Raw genomic sequence first — 19,968 nt, forward strand, 5'->3', positions numbered from 1 at the left:
ACCTATGCTAATAAGGGCTGCAGCAAAACCAGACCAATGATTAAGGTGCAACGAAACATTTTAAAATGAAAGGCATTTATTTAAAATTATGTAGGGCAACAAAGTGTCTGCTTTCTGAGGAGTGCCTGACATTAACCCGGTTTACATAGCATTTTTGACGAGGCTCTAGCTCGTTAATTTGGCGATAATTTCGATGCAGTGATCTTCAAATATTTAGAGGGGATCATTTTGTAAATTGTTAAGCACCATTGGCATCTTTTGCAACATCACGGACGGAGATATAAGCTTGCAACAAACCCTATGTAAACCGGTCTATTAGCTGCATTGGACCCCGCCGAGAAAGCCTGCGAGTGCGTGAGCCGTGAAAGCACGCTGGCATGAGTTCAAGACTGTTAATATCATGAACGTAATTTTTTGTATATTTTTGCATTCTATTCGCATTTTCAGGGCTATCTAGGGTCAAATACGGAAAAAGTGTCAAGGAGACTTTAGATATAGAGAGCCATGTATAATTTAGTTACAGCTTTTTTTGTTGATACTTGATTGTGGTACCAAGTACTAAGTACCAGAAGTACTCAACATATTTTTAGTTTTTTTTTCTCAGATTTAATGGCATTTTAGTATTTTGATGCTCGATGTTTAAGTATTTGCGTTCAATTTGTTTGTAATTTTGAAAAATATCATTCATTTTCCTCCGCACTGACGCCGAGAGAAGTAAAAAATTTGTCTTTACCCATCTCTAATTTTCACAAGAAGCGTCACATCCGTAGGGGTGTGACGCGTTGTGCGCGTGCGTGGGACCGGCATTGGATGCCCATTGCGTTATGTCTGTAGAACATCTGTGAAGTCTTAGCAACTTTTATAGGAACTCTATCTTCGTTGTTTTTGGGCAGGGAGAATAGCAGGTAAATTGTCAATTGTTTCTCATGCTATTGTACTCGAGGAGTGAGGTCTGAAGTTTTGCTGAAGACACAAAAAGGTCGATCGCTGTCGTGCACGTTTTGGAGGATGCGAATGCTTGTCGCCTTCCTTTCCAAGGCTTGAAAGAGATGATATAAACTTGATGCTATCTCTAAAATACTCAGAACTCTATATTGACTTCTTACTGGCGCCTGTTCTCAAATAAATTGAAGGAAAGCCCGTGCCGTCGACGTAAATGGCGCGTGCCTGACAACCTTGTAGCATGTGCTGTTCTCACAAATATGATTTGCTGTAAGGGGTTGTTACTTCATTAACATTTTTTTGACCATCTGGTCTTCGGTTGATCAGAATGAAATTGTTGCATTTATACCTAACCAAATAATTTTCATGAAGTGGGTTAATCTCGTATTTTTAAGTCACCACAATTATTTTAAACTGACAGTGCATGGTTTGGTGTCACAGATCAAATACAGAAATGGAGTGGTTGCCTGCTTGTGACTCTGCAGACATGCAGAGTCAATCTCAGGTCAGTGAACATGCATTGTTTCATTTGCTTATACCAACATATTGATAATTGTGTATAATTTATTATAAATCACTATTTGCCAAACTGGCATCATGGTTCAGCTTGTATTTTAAAGCTTGTATTACAGGTTTAAACAATAAGTAATTCCAGGGCAGGCTTGGCATTGGAAGAGTGAACATGGCAAATCAGACATCCATGCTTTAATTTTTAAAATGTCTGATGACACTTTTCTAAGCTTGTGTATTCAAAATCCTGTGTTATTGAAAGTGCTTAAAGTATATATATTGGCAGATATCTGGGGAGAATATTTTGCTCTGTGAATGTATTACTGGGTACCTTTAAAAAAATAAATTTAGTCTGAACCTTTGGCTTGTAAGGATTCACAAGGACAGAGCCTCCCACTAAGCGAAGCTTGTTGCATTGACAGTACTTGCCAAAAGATATTCAAGCCCAAGTTATGTGGTATTCTTGCTTTCACTTAAATTTTTTAAGACCAACCATTTTCTCATGTTAAACTGTGTGATTTTTCAATGCTTTGTCATATACAAGCATCAGCAACTGGTTCTGTGGAAGGTGAAAATAATTTTGTGAAGATAAGTTAATCTAAGAAAACCTTAGGTGATTGCAAGAAACCATTGCTGGGTGCCTCTTACCAACCCATTCAAGGTGGCCTTACAAGCAGCATTATCCTTGTTTTGAAAAAAATGTGTTACCATATTTATTTTTTTTCTAAAGTGATCATTTTAAATTCTGCTAAACACTACCAACAAGAGTTTATCTTATGAGTTGAGATGTTAGGCATATATTTGCCAACTATTGCCTAACCTCTACAATTCAGCCAATGTAAATTGTATTCATATTTACTGCAATATTTGTATTCAAATGCACAATAAGAGTTGAATTGATATCCAGGAAGTTTCCAACAATTGCATATTCTTTGATTACTCGATTGAATTCTGCATCCTCATTCCACATTCATGATTCAGATATAAAAAGACAGGTTCTTAACTGCTTAATTTCTATTGTTGCCGTTTTTCTTCTTTTTATAAGAAGGCACTGGCTTGCTTCACAGCTTTTTATTAAGACATGAGTGCCATTGCTTGTGTCTATTTTGATTGGCCTTTTCAATTTACTTAAACTTACCTGTATCTGTTCCTTAACTATATCTTGACAACATATGACACCACCTTTTGTTTTTTCTTGGTTTAAAACTGTGTACTGCACTTTTTTAGCACAACTCAGTACCTATGTGTGCCTGTTTAGATTATAATTAAATTGTGTTCTGTTTTCCTCTCTAGATTGCTGCTCTTGTCAATCCTGCTGCAGTTGACCCTCTGAATCAGAAAAGATTCCACAACTCAGACATGGATATGGGTATGTATGGCACATAGTTATGTGATGTTTGCATTTTTTTATAATAACATGGATCATGCAGTGCTGCTGAATGGCATGTCTTCATCTGGGAAAATGGAGTTTTAATAAGGAACAAATTCTTCAATTATCTCCCTGCATGTATGAAATGAATTATGACTAAATTTTACCTTTTATGTGCAGATCATTTTGTTTATGGTTAATATTCAATAAGTATAATAATTAATATGTAGACCTTGAGACTGTCTTGTTAACCCGCGAGTTGCTGGGGGGGGGGGGGCGTTAAACGCCCCCACTTTTTTCGCCGGGCTATAGCATAAAAACGGCGCGCCGCAGGCGCGCCAAATTTTGTTTACCTGTAGGGAATTAATTGAAGTTTATTGTGACAAAGTTTCAAAAAAAAAAATCGGTCGGAAAAATTTTTGAGATATCGAGGTTTTAATGACGTCATGATTTCTGAGTTTACGATTAAAAACGGCATATGTTCAAAAAATCATATAAAATCACAGAATAGACATACAGACATACCGTAAACGTCATTAGACTGCCAATACCATGAACAATCAAATGGCTATCTTCGATTATTGATTATCGTTCCGCATTTTCCAAAATCTTGAACTGAATCTTGGTAATTTTTCGTGACTTCTTCACGACCGTGATACATGTATTTCTTAAATTGAACTTTTTTAGCCAAACCCGTACACATATGATAAAATGAATGTGACCATCGTGTTCTACGCCCCAAATTACCCATAAAACATGTGTCACAGGCTGCGAATATCAGTTTTGCTTTTCGGGGATATGTGCCTAGGTAACCGGACAAAAAGTCAAAAGGAATAAAGTCAAAAGACAAATAGTCAAAAGACAAAAAGTCAAATGCAAAAAGTCAAACGGGATAAAAGTCAAAAAGATAAAAGTCAAAACGGATAAAAGTCAAAAGACAAAAAGTCAAAAGCAAAAAGTCAAAATGTGCAAAAGTCAAAAACGCAAAAAGTCAAATGACAAAAAGTCAAAAATGCAAAAAGTCAAAAGCAAAAAGTCAAAATGTGCAAAAGTCAAAAACGCAAAAAGTCAAATGACAAAAAGTCAAAAGCAAAAAGTCAAAAACGCAAAAAGTCAAATGACAAAAAGTCAAAAATGCAAAAAGTCAAAAGGATAAAAGTCAAAACGGAAAAAAGTCAAAAACGCAAAAAGTCAAATGACAAAAAGTCAAAAGCAAAAAGTCAAAACGGAATAAAGTCAAAAGACAAAAAGTCAAAAGTAAAAAGTCAAAAGGATAAAAGTCAAAACGGAAAAAAGTCAAAAGACAAAAAGTCAAAACGAGTAAAAGTCAAAAGGATAAAAGTCAAAACGGAATAAAGTCAAAAGACAAAAAGTCAAAAGTAAAAAGTCAAAACGGGTAAAAGTCAAAAGACAAAAAGTCAAAAAATGAAAAAAGTATAAAATAGAAAAGTCGAAGTCAAAGTCTGAAATAAAAAGTCAAAAGGATAAAAGTCGAAGCATCGATCTTTTCATCTTTTGAAAAATATTATACAGCGCAACGTACCCTATCCACTGAAGTTGTAAGGAACATGTGAGTACGCGAGGGATTCTGACAGGTACCGGGGTCCGCAGCAGCGGGGCAGGGACGCTGGCTGCGGTGGTGGGGCCCACGCTCACATAATACGCGTTGAGCGCTTCCGGCGTGCACGCTGGCGCAGCAGCAGCGACACTTTTCCCCGCCCCGATCACCGGCCGCAGCACTGTCTACATCCTCGCCGGTCCTGCCTCACGCAGCTGGTCAGCATAGTATGCCGCATGGTCACGTCTGATGGCCGCTCGACACTGCCGGTTCACCATCGTATACTCGGCGCGCGGGCCGAGCAGTGCGCGCCGCCGCGCCAGCAGCGCTCGCGTGGCGTCCGTGGTGCGCGGAGCACCGGGCGGCGGCAGCCCCTCCCCCATGGGAGAGGGTGAAAAGCAGTGCCTCCTCTAAGCAGTTTTGACTGGGGGGCCCGATCACGGGCAATGACTAAGGTAACCCCTACCAAAAAACGTCTAAGACTAAAAAATGACTAAGGTACCCCTCAGTGACCAGTTTGGAGGATGACTGCGGGGGCTGCAGCTCCCGCAGTTAACATGTTAGAGGAGGCATGGGTGTCGTTTTGTATAGGCATGGTAGGGCCCGAGCCCTACCAATAATTTTGGAAATTTAATATTATGCCTATGGCGTTGCGTGGAAAGAATCGCTTTGAATTGGCAAAAATTTACATTAGAGCCCTACCAATAATTTTCGGAAAGTGTCGCCCCTGAGAGGAGGCCCTGGTGAAAAGCCAAAACCTCAAAATAAAAAAAGAGAGAGAGAGGGAGAGAGGGAGAGAGGGAGAGAGGGAGAGAGAGAGAGGGAGAGAGAGAGGGAGAGAGAGAGAGAGAGAGAGAGGGAGAGAGAGAGAGAGAGAGAGAGAGAGAGAGAGAGAGAGAGAGAGAGAGAGAGAGAGAGAGAGAGAGAGAGAGAGAGAGAGAGAGAGAGAGAGAGAGAGAGAGAGAGAGAGAGAATCATATTCGAATCCACCACTTGGGAAAACCGTAAAAGTACAAAAAACGTGATTTTGGGTAAAGGTGAGGTTAATCGAGCCCGCTCACCTCAGATGACCTTTCGGGGTCAATGGTTGGAATGCACATTGCACAGGGATAGGTATCGTATAACGTCCTGACCAAAACAACATAAAAGGTTTTAATTTGTATCAATAACGCCTCATCTAGGGGAAGCCGGGGGAAGCCCGGGCGCGGGGGAAGCCCGGCCACCCCGTTTCCGGCTAAATTATTCACAATAAAATGCTCAACTGTTTGTCCTTTCAGCGTGGCAGCTAAGGTAACGCCAGCAAAAAAGTTAAGGCTGACAAAAATTGCATATTGTTAAAGTTATAGCGCAAAAATGATATTTTAAGGGTTTTTAGCTAAAAAGTGAGATATGTTGCACTGTTAATGTTGTACCATACAGTACTAATATTTATACGAATGTTATGTAAGGACCGTTTAAGTGTTTGTAGTGAGGGGTGACGAGGCAGGCTGGCTTAAGTATGACATTTTTTCGAATATCGCTGTTCTAAAATAAAAATTAGCACATTGGGGTAACCCCGGGCGAGTGGCCAAGCTTACCCCCAACCGAGAGCAATGCCACTAAACCACTGTTTTCCATGAGATAATAGGTACTGAGCAGGTTTGGTTTACACCTAGATCAAAGATAAATTTCGAAAATAAACATGTTATCATAGACAAAGCCAGTCATGTCACTTAAGGTCAACTAGGGTCAAACTACGTTTTTGCAGATAACGCGACAGACAGTGAAGCTAGAGCTTCAAAAATGGTGTCGTTGTGTTCTTCTTCATCAGCTGAGTCGAATGATATGCAATATGATGCATTAAGGTAAAAAGAAAAATAAATTTTAAGGAATTTTGAAATACACATTTTTTGTCAATTTTGCATCACGATTTTCATCGACCTGTACTGTATATGTAGTAGACGCTAGCTAAAATACCAGTAGTGACATAAACTCTAAGATGTCCAGAGCTAATCAGTACCTTAATATTTCACTTTCCGTTAATATTTGGAAAACACATAACGGTTTCATCAACTCGTTGTAAAGCGCTGGGGAGGTGGCCGGCGTTACCCCTATGCCGGGCTTACCCCAGAAAAATCAACACTTTTTTAAAACTCGATTTTCTCAACCTTATACTTATTCCACGAAACCGAATTTTTGGGAAAACACGGCCAATGAACTTAGCTAGCTAGCAGGATATCAACATTTTATACAGCACGTATGGTATGTAATAAAAATGAAAAAGAGCTTACTATGCCGGGCTTCCCCCGGCTTCCCCTATTTGTGGTAAAATATCATTCCATTGAAAAGTCAGCCGGAGGCTGTATCTCTTATGACATCATAACTTGTGACCTGACCTGGTCAAAAATTTTTATCCAGAATCGTAGTGAGCGAGGGCGCGCGTAGCGCGCCCGAGCGAACGAAGATTCCCATTGGGAGGTCGCTGCGGAAAAGTTGGCTCGGGCCTGTGAGTCTGTGTGTGTGTTTGTGTGTGTGTCTGTCTGTCGAGCATTTTGGGTCCTAGCGCCGAAACGGCTGGTCCGATCGGGACGGGGTTGGTACCATTAGACGCAACGATCCGCCGGAAAGACGATAGCGTCGGTCACGTGGCGATCCGTGCCACGTGTCACGTGTCACGTGCCGCTACGTGGGGCTCTGCAAAAATTTGTTGTCAGGGCTACAGGCCAAACGGATGATGATACAGCCGCCATACTCACAGGCCACATGCTCCCCATAGTGAACCTTCATCCTAGGGGGGTTCGGTCCCGGAGGGGTGCAAGCTGCACGTGCCAGAGGCAAAAAACGTTTTTCACGGAAAACGCTCTAAAACCGTCATCTATTGAGCTAGCACCATGAAACTTGGCAGTTTGGCACACTGATAGAACTCGAGAAGCGCTACAAGATGCCGAAAGAATGAGCGCTCTAGCATAAACGTAGCACGTGATATGACCAAAAAAAAACTCTTTACAAATAGAAAGGTCGCGGGTTCGAACCTCACTCATTCCAAACATTTTCGCCTCCGATTCTGGTCCAAGGCAACACGGTAGTGATGCCGGCATCAAGTACTAAAATATGCGCAAGGGTTGCCCCATCAGCTTTGCAAATTCTCATCACGATCCGCCGCGTCGTTCGGAAGCTATCGCGAGAAAGCGTCACGGGTCGCCTCGACCCGCTGGTCATGCGAGGGTTGATACATATGTTTTACAATGATACAATGAACGACTCTTGACCAGGGCTGCGGAGTCGGAGTCGGAGTCGGAGTCGGAGTCGGAGTCGGTCGGAGTCGGCAGTTGTGACCGGAGTCGGAGTCGGAGTCGGAGTCGATTTTAGAAACCCGAGCCGGAGTCGGAGTCGGAGTCACCGAAAATCTGTGGACTCCGCAGCCCTGCTAGGTCTGCGGAGTCGGAGTCGGGAGTTGGAGTCGGTCGGAGTCGACAATTCTGCCCGGAGTCGGAGTCGGAGTCGGAGCTGGTTTTTTAAAGCCGGAGTCGGAGTCGGAGTCGGAGTCGCCGAAAATCCATCGACTCCGCAGCCCTGCTCTTGACTTTTGACGATGTCTTGTTTATCTTATTTCCATTTGAATTTAACCGTTTTCACTTCAAGTGGCTTTGACTAAGGTTTTTTTTAGTTTCGTTTTACAATAAGACAATACAAATTATTAATATTTGACTTTTTTCTTTTGACTTTGTACATATTTGATTTTTGACTTGTCTCCATTTGACTTTTATTAATTTGACCTTTTGCGGTTTTGACTTTTTGCTTTTGGCTTATGGTTTTTGACTTTTAGGAATTTTGACATTGATCATTTGACTTTTGTCTTATGGTTTTTTAGATGTATGACTTTTTACTTTTGACTTTTTCTTATTTGACTTTTTCCATTTGATATTTATCATTTTGACTTTTTTGCCGTTTTTTTCACTTTTTGTCTTTTGACTTTTCGCGTTTTTTGACTTTTTGCCATTTGACTTTTTGCTTTTGACTTTTTGCGTTTTTGACTTTTCGCCATTTTGACTTTTTGCCATTTGACTTTTTGCTTTTGACTTTTTTCGTTTTTGACTTTTCGCCATTTTGACTTTTTGCCATTTGACTTTTTGCTTTTGACTTTTTGCGTTTTTGACTTTTTGCCATTTTGACTTTTCGCCATTTGACTTTTTGCTTTTGACTTTTTGCGTTTCTGACTTTTCGCCATTTTGACTTTTTGCCATTTGACTTTTTGCGTTTTTGACTTTTCGCCATTTTGACTTTTTGCCATTTGACTTTTTTGCTTTTGACTTTTATCCGTTTTGACTTTTATCCATTTGACTTTTTTCCATTTGACTTTTATCCATTTTGACTTTTTGCATTTGACTTTTTGTCTTTTGACATTTTGTCTTTTGACTTTTTGTCCTGGAATCATGTGCCTACCCGGTTGACCCTATGCTTGACTGACCCCTACATGGAGCTGACACTCTTGTAGGCCTTGTGTGATGGATTGTGCACCGTTTTGACAGAGTTTATGACGAGAGGCGCCCATTGCGAAGTCCTGAAGTCCATGCTACTGAAAGCCCGATTTCAGGTGTTTGACCTGACCTTGACCCGACCTGTGACCTCAAAATTCAACTTTAAAGTACTCATCTGAAGCGTCTCGTCGCGTTCTTTCGTTTGCCGCCTCGTGCGTTTCGCTGCGCCTATTGGTTCTCGAGTTATCGGCTGGGGGCGTTTAACGCCCCCCCCCCCCCCAGCAAACGGTGGGTGGCGAAATACCCCAGCAACTGCCTTGTTAATGTTGCTGTGCTCTCTATTGTCTTCCACCTATTATATTTAATTTCACCTGGTGTGCTTATGCCTTATGGTTGTTGGATCAATAAGGAAATTTTTGCATCACTTGTCAGCAGTTGCAAAAACCTTATTTCCATTGGATACCTATGACAAAGTTTATGTAAGCTCCACTTCTATATATAAAAATTAAGATATATTGATAAATTCATATATAGTCATTTAGAAGGATAATATACCAAAATTGTAAAGTGAAGGATTTACATAAGCTATGTTTAGTTCCATTTTCTAAGCATTAAACCAAATGCTTCTCGTTTCCCTTTAAAACAAAATAATTGTCACCATTATGTACTTTCAATTTTTAAACTTTAACCCTCGCCGGCACAGGGGGGGTGATGCAACCCCCCTAAGGTTTTTCGCGAATAACTCGCGTAAAAAGCGGCCGATCGCGACGAAACTTTCAGTACCCTCGCATTGATCGATTTTACACCTACCCTGAAAATTTCATGACCCTGACCCCAATGACCTTTGACCTGTGACCTCTTTTCCGTGACCATGTTTGGCCGAAATCGCGATTCGGCGTATGTCGGCTCGCATTAGCCGCGCGTTTGCAAGCTTTTCGTGGTTTCAAACGTTCAAACATGTGATTTGATGCTGCTCCCATACATTAGGGTGGGTGTCAAGGTCACCTGAAGGTCAGGTCAGGTCATTGACCTTTGGTGACCTCGGGTGACCTCGGTTCACTTTTTCGAGTTTTACATGTTTCTAGGCTAGTTTTTGGAGCTGAATTCGAATTTAGCAGCCATTTGAACATTTACGAAGTAGTTTTGGTGCCTTCGTAACATGTTACGAAGCTGTCAGAGGCGGTTGACACGTATTACGAATACCCGTCACAACCCCTACCGGTTGACCTGACCTGACCTGACCCGACCTGGTCTAAATGCTTAAATACATCATCTCTGATCAAAACTAACACGATATTCGTGATCAGCACCCCGAAAAAGCACATAGCAGCCACACTTAACGACTTCTAACAGGTCCCGATTTTCCCGGTTTTCGGGTCATTGACCTGACCTGGAAGGTCACCCGATGACCTGGGACCTTAAAATTGGGTATCATCGGCTTCCTCTCGTGACGGGCAACACGCTCGTTTTTTCCGCGAAGCTCTAGCTCGATCAGGGGCCAAACGCGAGGGGGGGGGGGTCGTACCAACTCCCCCCTTGTGCCGTCGAAGGACGCAAAATGGCCTGTGCCGGCGAGGGTTAAGTTCAGGTCCCCACTCGTGTCCTTGCCTTAGATGGCCTCTCCTATCAGATATCAACCTCCAACGTGTAGTTCCATCGTCTACCTGAATCCAGCAGAGCAGTCCGTGATAGGAGGAGACCTCTCTGGTTGTAACAGTCAGCCACTGACTCGGGACGCCCCTCCGGCGCCACTGACCGCCCGCTGATGGTTCAGGCCCCGACGGTAAGCGGCCGCCGGTGATGGGCGACCCGTTCGGCGCCGGGCCCGGCCTGGCGGCCATGCGCGACAACGGCGGCGTCGGTGGCGTCGAGTCTGAGGACATGACGGTGCCCGACCGGATGGTGGGCCTCATCATCGGCCGCGGCGGCGAGTCCATATCGCGGCTGCAGGCCGAGAGCGGCGCCAAGATCCAGATGTCTCCGCAGGCCATGGAGATGAGCAATGAGCGGCTGTGCACCCTGACCGGCTCGCGCGCTGCCATCGAGCGCGCCAAGGAGCTCATCAACGCCATCGTGGCGTCACGCGCCAACGAGCGCGACCGAGACCGGATGATGGGCGGCGCCGGCGGCCTGGGCGACATGATGGTGGGCAGCGGCGACCAGCCCGGCCAGAGTACGGACGAGATGATCGTGCCCAGCTCCAAGGTCGGACTCATCATCGGTGAGTAGCGACGGCGTGTGGTAGGCCGGAGACGGCTCTCCGCGTGACTGAGTGACTGACTGTCGATCTGTGGACTGGAGATGGTCTCCCAGTCGACGACGACATGTGTATTGGAGATGATGTGTCAGCGGCTGCTGACTTGTGGTTTGGAGTTGTTGTTAGTGCTATTTTACATATTCACCAGTGATGCAGGAAATGCTATTCAAACTTCTTACATAATTATCTTCTGAGCCATTGGCTCATGGATACACGCAACAACATGGAATGGAGGACTCCGTTTGTTATTCTGCCGGTGACGGTCTTTTTCCGTTCTAAAAATAAAGATGTCAGTTCTGTGTCAGTTTCTAGCTTTGCTTCCCAGAAGCGAATAATTTATAATCCAGTGAAGTTGTTGCAGATTTGAAGACTGCCGCTGTGCCTTTCCTACAAAGCAATGTCTGTTGACAGGCAAGGGAGGCGAAACGATAAAGCAGCTGCAGGACAAGAGCGGCTCGAAAATGGTCGTCATACAGGACGGTATTTACGCCAACGCCCCCGAGAAGCCTCTCCGAATCAGCGGCGATCCGAAGCAGATCGAGGTAGGCACGCGTGTTCCGCTCCCCTCCGCTCTGCAGGGGGGGGGGGGGGGGAGGGGTGACCCCGACCCGGGCGCGGCTCACTCGGTATTGTTTATGGTCATCAGTGGGTATTCCGATGGGATGCTCGTAACATCGTAAACAAGGAGGGATGGGCAATATGTTGCAGTGCCGACCCGTGCAATGGTGCAATGGGTTTCTGTCGATCTCAGTGTCATCAGATTTAGCAACTATACGGAAACGTGGAAACTGAGTCGTGTAAGTGCCTGCATCTTCGATTGATTTACGCTTGCAGCTGTCTCAATAGCAGACACTCAACCACGCGAAATCGACTTTCGGGCTGCTTGTTGCGCACTGATCACTGGCCGTGTATAAATCTCTCCTTTAACTTTGTTTGATATGACCGCTTTCTAATACTCGTATGATATTATGGGGTCCGATGCCCACCGCAGCCCGAGTGCCCTAAACACCCAAATCATCGTCATCAAATCGGGAGCAGTTGTGCTGCGTGCACTGACCCCGGGTAGCGGCGCCGGTGTCTGGACCGTGTTTGCCCGCTCTGCGGCCCGCTCTGTGCCAGCTCGGCCGCTCGGCGGCGCCGGCCGCAGAGTTTCGTCACCGTGTTATTGCGATTGGCCGTGGGCGCGGCTGTCAGTCGCCGCGGTCGCCGCTGTCTGTGACCGGTGTGCGCTGGCCCCCACAGCACGCCAAACAGCTGGTGGTGGAGCTGATGGCCGAAAAGGACAACTTCTGCCCGCCCGGCGGACGCATGGGCAGCTTCGGAGGACGCGGCTTCGGCGGCGGCACTACGGCTGAGGTGGGTGCAGTGGCCGGGCGCCGACCCCCTCCTTGGAGACACGTGCCCGGGGTGTGCACAGCGGTCACATTATCGGCGCACCGACATAAGTAGTGTCACACCGGCTCGTGCTGGGCTGATCGAGGTAATCAGCTGTAATCAGGTCCCTTTTTGGCGTTCGGCATTCGGCTGTTGCGTTTTAAAGTGTTATTCTACATTTTACCGCGCTGTTTGCAGTCAATTTCGCCAAAAAGGTTCTTTGCTTTTCATTTTGGCTCGATGTTCATGGTAATTTATGTTGCCTAATTCGAAAACGATTGTTTATTTATCATGCTGTGACACTTCATTGGCAGTTGCTGAGAGCTCGTTTCCGTCGGCGGCAGCACACGTCGCGAATGGTTCCCTTACTGTGTGTACAGGCTGCGCGATTGCTATCTTTTCCTGTATGCAGATAGCGGATGGTGTAGGATAACGTCGCTTTCCCATGACGTCCGGGGAATTTCTCGAATGGCGTCAGTGGACGGGCGCGGCTGACTCGCCGGGCGGCGGTCCCCGAAATCTACTGCGTTCCGTGTCCCGTGCATTGTTTTGCAAACTGGTAAGCTTGCAGCAAACTAGTTTGGGAGATTAGGCTGATAGTGGTAGTGGGGCGCTGGCTGGCGCGGCGGCTTTTGGAACTGCCCGCTACTGGCCTCTGTATTGGTGGACAGCTCCGTGCGCGCCCGTCGGCTGTGGGAACCCGGGCCGGGCCACGTGGTGTTCTCCGAAATACTCGGTCATGCAAAGCGAGTCATGCAATATACGGCGACTGACGTCGACCAGTGGCACACATTTACTCGAATCCGGACCCGCGCTATTCTTACACAAACTGGACGTCACTTGTCCTTAATTAAATCAACTTATTAAAGTGAATGTGACCGATGCTGGCCGATTCAGTATTTTACCAGCGTTTTCAAATTCAGCTCCTGACGTACAATGACTTAATCACCCGACATGCTGGCAGTTTTTCAGTACCAGAGCTATCAATGCTGCCAGCTGTCTCTGTCACGTGGGTCCCAATAGCTTTTTCGTTACGGCTACCCAATCATCATTGTCATGCTCTGTGCCGTGCCTTCGTCTGGCCTTCGTGACTGGGATCCCTCCCCTTTCCTCTCTGCCCATTCTCCGTGACGCTTGAGCCCTTTTCTCTCATTTTGTTCGGTCTCCCTGTCGCGGGCCTTTGCGGCTCTTTCCCCATGGCTCCCCGCATCCCAACTGACTGTGCGCTCCGTGTTTCAGATCACCGTGCCGCAGGCAGCCGTCGGCGTGGTGATCGGAAAGGGCGGAGAGATGATCAAGAAGATCCAGAACGACACCGGTGCCAACATTCAGTTTCAGCAGAACATCTCGGGCCGTAACGAGCGCACGGCAACCGTCAGTGGCACGCCCGACCAGATCGAGCACGCCAAGGTGATCGTCCAGGATCTGATCGAGAGTGTGATGAAGCGCGACCAGCAGATGGGCGGCTACGGCGGGGGTCGGAACGGCAACTGGGGCGGGGGCGGCGCCGGAGCCGGCGGCGGCTTCGGCCGCGGTCCGATGGGCAGGGACGGCAAGCAGGAGATCAGCTTCCCCGTGCCGGCCAACAAGTGCGGCATCGTGATCGGCAAGGGAGGCGAGACCATCAAGGCCATCAACATGCAGTCGGGAGCGCACTGCGAGCTCGACCGCCGGCCGCCGCCCAATCCCAACGAGAAGATATTCCTGGTGAAAGGCAGTCCCGACCAGGTGGAGCACGCCAAACGACTCATCTGCGAGAAAGTCGGCATAGTGAGTACCCATGGATAGGGAGGGGACTTTGGGAAGGCGGGCTGCTATTTCATTGATATGCCTGTTTTTGGTGGTCAACCTGGGAATCTGATTCTCACATACGTGGTAGCTGCCGTTTCTGATAAGATAGCGATAAAATGCGGCTGAGTTATAGCGCCCACATTATCGCGGGTCGGCTGTGGGTGGGATAGCAGCTGTTGCCGGGGTGATAGGGCCGAGTGCGGTGTCTCGGCCCGGCCTGGGTCACACACCTGTCCACAGGGGCCTGAGACCGGGTGCCAGTGGTGGCCGGCAGGCACACTGCCAGCTCGTTTCTATCTGACAGCCCGACTGTCGTATTGTCGGCTACTGTCCATCTCCGCCCGAAATTAAATAACCCAATAGAAATTAAATAATGGTATTGTAAATGGTGTTCAACCTGTCAGGTCCGAAAGTAGTTGGCGTTAGCGGAATTAGGCATGAGTAAAGCGCAATATTATCTTTTCTGGTTGATCGACTAATATTTGTCATCCTCCGAATCCACACTACGCCGCATCCCATGAGGTGTCAAGCGCTGTCTTCTCTAAAACTGTACTCGCTCAGTTGCCAACTATCTTTCGAGGGCCTCATAATGCCTCATTGAATCATTAGCATTCCGTCATTTTACAAGAACCACTCGACTGATAGGACGATGTCGCGTTATCCGACCGTCGCTAAGTGTGTTAAGCAGCCTTTCCCGCCGTTGATTCACCTCCGTCCCGTGCCGCGTGTCCGCCTCCCACTGACCCGATGCGCTGTCCCCTCCCCAGCCGTACGGTCCCGGCGGACCAGGCGGTCCAGGAGGGCCCGGTGGTCCGGGCGGACCGTTCGGCGGTCCCGGCGGTCCCCCGGGCGGACCGGGTGGTCCCGGCGGCTACCCGCCGCAGGGCTGGGGCAACAACTTCCACCAGCCGGGCGTGTGGGGTCAGCAGCAGAACGAGCCGCCCAAGCAGGACAACAGCTGGAACAGCTACTACCCGCAGTACTACGGCGGCCAGGGCACGCAGGCGCCCGGCGCCGCGCCCCGACAGCAGCCGCAGAGCTCACCTGGTGAGTACAATACACAGGGAGGGACAGGCGCCCGGCGCGGCGCCCCGACAGCAACCGCAGAGCTCATCTGGTGAGTACAATACAGGTACAGAGTGACAGGCGCCCAGCAGCAGCCGCAGAGCTCACCAGGTGAGTACAGTACAGGACACAGAGGGACAGGCGCCCCGACAGCAGCCGCAGAGCTCACCAGGTGAGTTACAATACAGCTGACATAGAGAGGCGCCCGGCGCGGCACCCTGACAGCCGCAGAGCTCACCAGGTGAGATACAATACAGACACAGAGGGGCAGGCGCCCGGCGCAGCACCTTGACAGCCGCAGAGCTCACCAGGTGAGTTCATGCATACAAACAACATATTAGTTATCATTGCATACTTACGGACGGCAGGATTGCTTTGGATATGTACCCGGCTCGCCGTTCAGATGGACTGTTGTTTTTTCATCAGCTTCTTGTGTGTGTGTGTTTTTTTTTTTAATCAACCTGTTTGGATATGGAGAGGGGGCTCAAAGGAAATGGTTTCTAGCTGGCCGACGTTCTGATAGTCATTTCTCATTATCCGGATTGTTCGGATTGATAACGATAAGAGGAGAGGTTTGTACTAAGCAATGCACTGTTTGTCAATGCCTTTTTTGTCAATGACTGATCATGCATCCCACCCCTGTGTGCCTCTAGCGACCGGCTCGAACCTGAGCGGTCAGCCGGGTCAGCCCGACTACAGCGCTCAATGGGCCGAGTACTACCGCAACATGGGCATGGTACGTGAGGCAGAGGCCATCGAGCAGCAGAGCAAGCTGAAGGCGGCCAGCGGCGGCGACCCGGGCGGCGCTCCGGCGGCCGGCGGCGCCGCCCAGCCAGCCGCCAACGGCACTCAGGCCGACTACAGCGCCCAGTGGGTGGAGTACTACCGATCACAGGGCCTCGTCACCGAGGCGGCCAACCTCGAGCAGCAGATCAAACTGACAAAGGTAACCGGCCACGCCGACCGGGTGTGTGTGACGTAGGGGAGGCGCGGTGGGGCGCGGTGTTTTCCTTGTTTTGTGAGTTTCTTGTTACGTAATTATCGGTCCGGCTGGTGAATCGTCCGGTTATTGTTGATTTCTGTTGAGGGAGGAAATACGGGTGAGATTCGTTGTTATTGAATTATAGATGAGCAACCGAGAAGGACATTTCCATGGGATTTTGGCATGATAAAGTTCAGCTTTACTTTTCCATATTTGTTTCAGCTCACTGCTCAGGATAGCTGAATAGCTAAAAATGTTAATAAACGTGCTTATAAGTTATGACGAATATTTCTTCGGCACGGCTCGTGATTAATATGTACATATTTCTTACAACTGCGTATCCAATAAAGCTCGCATTCCACCAAGTCGGCGAGAGTTTCTCCGATTTTATCATGGGATACGAATTCTGCTTTCACATTTGACTTCCGGCGGCTTTCGGAATTAATGACAGTGATAAATGTTTCGCCTTGTGCTGGATTAATTTTCAATCAATCTTTAATGTTTCATCATGTCTGCACTGCCCCGATCGACCACCGTGTCTAACCCGGCCCCTCCCTGCTCCCCCGCCAGCAGCAGCAGTCTGCGGCGGCGCCGGCGGCCTCCGTGGCGGGCGGCGCGCCGGCCGGCTACCAGCCCCAGCAGCACAGCTTCGCAGGGGCGTACGGCGCCGGCGCGCCCGGTGGCTACGGCCAGTACGGCGCGTACCCGGGCGCCGGCGACAACTAGCGCCGGTCCTCACCGACGGTCACTTGTCTGTAGTGTCGGTAAGTACCGCGCGCGATGGGGGCTTCTCAGCCACCGGGGCCCACTACAGTCGCGAGGGCCGCAACAGACGGTTTTGATGAATGATGACGGTTTTGAAATTGTATGCCATCGCTAGTGAATTTGCATGGCTACTCTTTGGGTTTAAGAAAATGTAAATTTTGAATTTCAATCACGTAGGTTTTGTATCTTTATTGAAAGGTTGTTTTATGCGATTTTTTTCTTCTGTAATGTGTTTTTGATTACACAAGCCTTTCTTTTGAATTTATAGCCGGGTTTTGATTCCAACGTTTTTTCCCTTTCAGTGTTGCTTACTCAACGCTTTTATAAGCGAGCCGCTGCCTCACGCTTTATCTTGCTGAAACATATTTAGTTACATTTATAATTTGCCTCGTATTCCGAGCTGCCCGACATAAATTTATTGTCGTCAGCAGACGTCAGACATGTTCCCCCTCGCCAGCCAATGGCCATTGACTTTTGGCGTTCAAGATGTCCATTGGTCCATCTCCCGTCCGTCCCTGCCCACGAATGTTTGGCCTTTGGGATCCGTGTCCTTGCGCTCAGGCGCCGAGTTTACTGACGCCCGTTCCCGCCCGTCCGTGTGTTTCAGATACCCGATGTGCCCCGTTCGCTGAATACGCTGTCTACCAGTTGTTTTGTTGGTGTATGATTTTTCGCTGCGCTATTCACTCATCCACCTTTGTCTCTATCTCTCTGCGCGGGGCGCGGGGCAGCACTTGGCGGCCGGAGGGCGCCGGCCGCCGCCCCGCACCCCGCCCTGGTGTGCGTGTGCTGCTGCCGCTGTTGCTACTGCTGGTGACGCCGCTGTTTTAATTTGTTGTAACTGTCTGTCCGTCTTTGCCGCGCTGTGCGTTGGCCGGGGCCGGAGGAGCGGCGGCCGCGCGCGGCGCCGTCGCTCCGCGCGGCCCCGGCCGGCCGGCGGCGGCGCGGCTGCCTCTGGCCGCGCGGGCCCCCTCTCCTCGGTGGTGTGTTGTCGGCCGCGCTGCTGCGGCTCGTGTCCTCTGTGCGGGTCACTGTGGGGGATGGGCGGGGCGCTGTCAGGTGCCGACTCAATGAGCTGTTTAAATCTTTGACTCGATCTCGACAGTGTCGTTCTTGAAATTGTATGCCATCACTAGTGAATTTGCATTTCAGTGGTAAATAATATTGATTTGTCGTGCTTACTGTGGGATTGCCGTGAATCTCGTGACGTACTGAGGTGTTGAAATTGCTTATGGTATAGCTATGTCCCTACATGTGCATTGTGGTGCTTATATTACACGACCAAAATAATGACGCCAACCCTGGGGCGAATCGTCCCTCACATCTAATACGCCTAGCGTACAAATGACGCGTATCTTGCGAGGCATTACGTTCGTCTGCCTCCCAGTGTTAGTGTTGAATAATTAAAATGCGTACAAAGTAGCAATTGAAACGTCATCACCCGTTTGCTATGCGCGGCCGGTGGGCCAATGTGCAACGTACTGTATTGCAGTGTTCCAAATGTAGCGAGAGGGGGGCGCGGGTGCCGGCCGGGAGCCGCGGCCTCACGTACCTGAGCAGGGTAGGCGGGCCCATCGTCCAGCCGGCTCCGGCCGGCCGGCGCGCTGCCCGCCCCGCCGACGACGTATAAAACATGTGTCCCGTATACTATTACTTGAGTGTTGTTGATATTTTTTCGTATATCTCTTAGCGAAAGTTGTCACGTGCCGAGTTCTCATTACATAGACGTTGATTTTTGCCTCATGCTCGCGCCTGTCTGTTCAGTTGTATTGAACGGGGTCGGTTTGTTCTGTTTTGGATAGGCGCGTCTTGCCGACCGCCCCGACCCCTATATATGTCAATTACCCGTGTGTTTTTGCTGCTGCCGCTGCATTAGTGTGTCTGCGCTCTGGATAACAATGTATATGAACATGCATATGGGGTATTTTTGATCAATGCGTAGCGTGACGATACGATATTGGACTTTAGCTCAGGGTCGCGACCGTTCGGAGCCGTGCAGCCGCCGGCGGCGCCGGGCGCTCGTCGCCCGACCACTCGCCTGCCTACTTACCGTGCGAGAGCGAGCGAGCCAGCCGGCCGGCCCACTGCGGCCGTATATATCTAATATGCGTGGTGATCCTGTGCGTGTTGAAACTAGCGATTGGCACCTGACAGCTGCCCCGGGGTCTTCTGTGAGGTCATAGTTCGGGTCTTAGTGTGTGCTTAAGTTGATAACGCTGTAGCGACGACATCCGTGTGTGTTGTGTTTTTGGACCGTTTTTCTAAGTCTTTCATACGGAAAATTTATGTGCTGTCATCCATTCGGTGTTGTAGTGACCGTGCGCGCCCGTGGCCCGCCGCGGCGCGCGCGCGGACCTCTAATACAGCTCACTCTCTGGCCGTGCGGCGGTACGGCCGGTCCGCCGGCCCGCCCCGCCGGCTCGTCCGGGCGACACGGCCCTGTTGCCGATTCAGTGTTGTAAGTCTGCACCATATTGAAAAATAAAACTATACGGAGTGGTTTACGTGATAACGTGGACGTTTGGTTTTTGATGATATATGTGGGTTCGGAATGGCTTGCATCCCTGGTTGGTGGTTACGTAATGTCTGGAAATGATGGCATTCTTTCTCGACGATTGGCGAAATCGGCACGCCCACGCCGGTCGTTCTACCGGATAGCGCTTTCAAGTCCGCTCAGAGAGAAACTGATCTTTTTCATAAGTGTCGTTTGGCGTGTGAGCTGCGATCAATACGACATTCTTACTCGAATCGCCACAATGGTTGATGCTTAGTTGCAGCCGTGCTAGCAATGTCGTTTGGAGCTTGGAGCATAGTAGTGGACTATTCATCATCATGACCTAGCTAATGGTTTCTTTAAAACATTAGTTCAAATTTCGCGACCGATAGCAGGGCCAATCC

The 19,968-nt window shown here is 48.5% G+C and overlaps 1 protein-coding gene across 2 annotated transcripts; it reads left to right on the forward strand.

Annotated features, from left to right (window-relative positions):
• Positions 1 to 781: 781 nt before the first annotated feature.
• On the forward strand, positions 782 to 19,582 carry LOC122386067 (far upstream element-binding protein 1-like). 2 transcript variants are annotated; one of them, XM_043374849.1, is made up of 11 exons: positions 782 to 905; positions 1,384 to 1,447; positions 2,746 to 2,821; positions 10,611 to 11,057; positions 11,505 to 11,635; positions 12,336 to 12,449; positions 13,707 to 14,237; positions 15,026 to 15,305; positions 15,977 to 16,269; positions 16,876 to 17,069; positions 17,678 to 19,582. In XM_043374849.1, exons 2-10 carry the CDS (start codon positions 1,397 to 1,399, stop codon positions 17,029 to 17,031), a joined length of 2,079 nt encoding a protein of 692 aa, XP_043230784.1. In that variant the 5' UTR covers positions 782 to 905; positions 1,384 to 1,396; the 3' UTR covers positions 17,032 to 17,069; positions 17,678 to 19,582. The 2 variants fall into 2 exon arrangements, with proteins under 2 accessions (XP_043230784.1, XP_043230783.1); XM_043374848.1 differs by having other exon boundaries at positions 784 to 905; positions 16,879 to 17,069.
• Positions 19,583 to 19,968: the final 386 nt, after the last annotated feature.

This window comes from Amphibalanus amphitrite, unplaced genomic scaffold (assembly GCF_019059575.1).
Source record: "Amphibalanus amphitrite isolate SeventyFive unplaced genomic scaffold, NRLGWU_Aamphi_draft 000239F_arrow, whole genome shotgun sequence".
In the NCBI taxonomy this organism is placed as follows: Eukaryota; Metazoa; Arthropoda; class Thecostraca; order Balanomorpha; family Balanidae; genus Amphibalanus; species Amphibalanus amphitrite.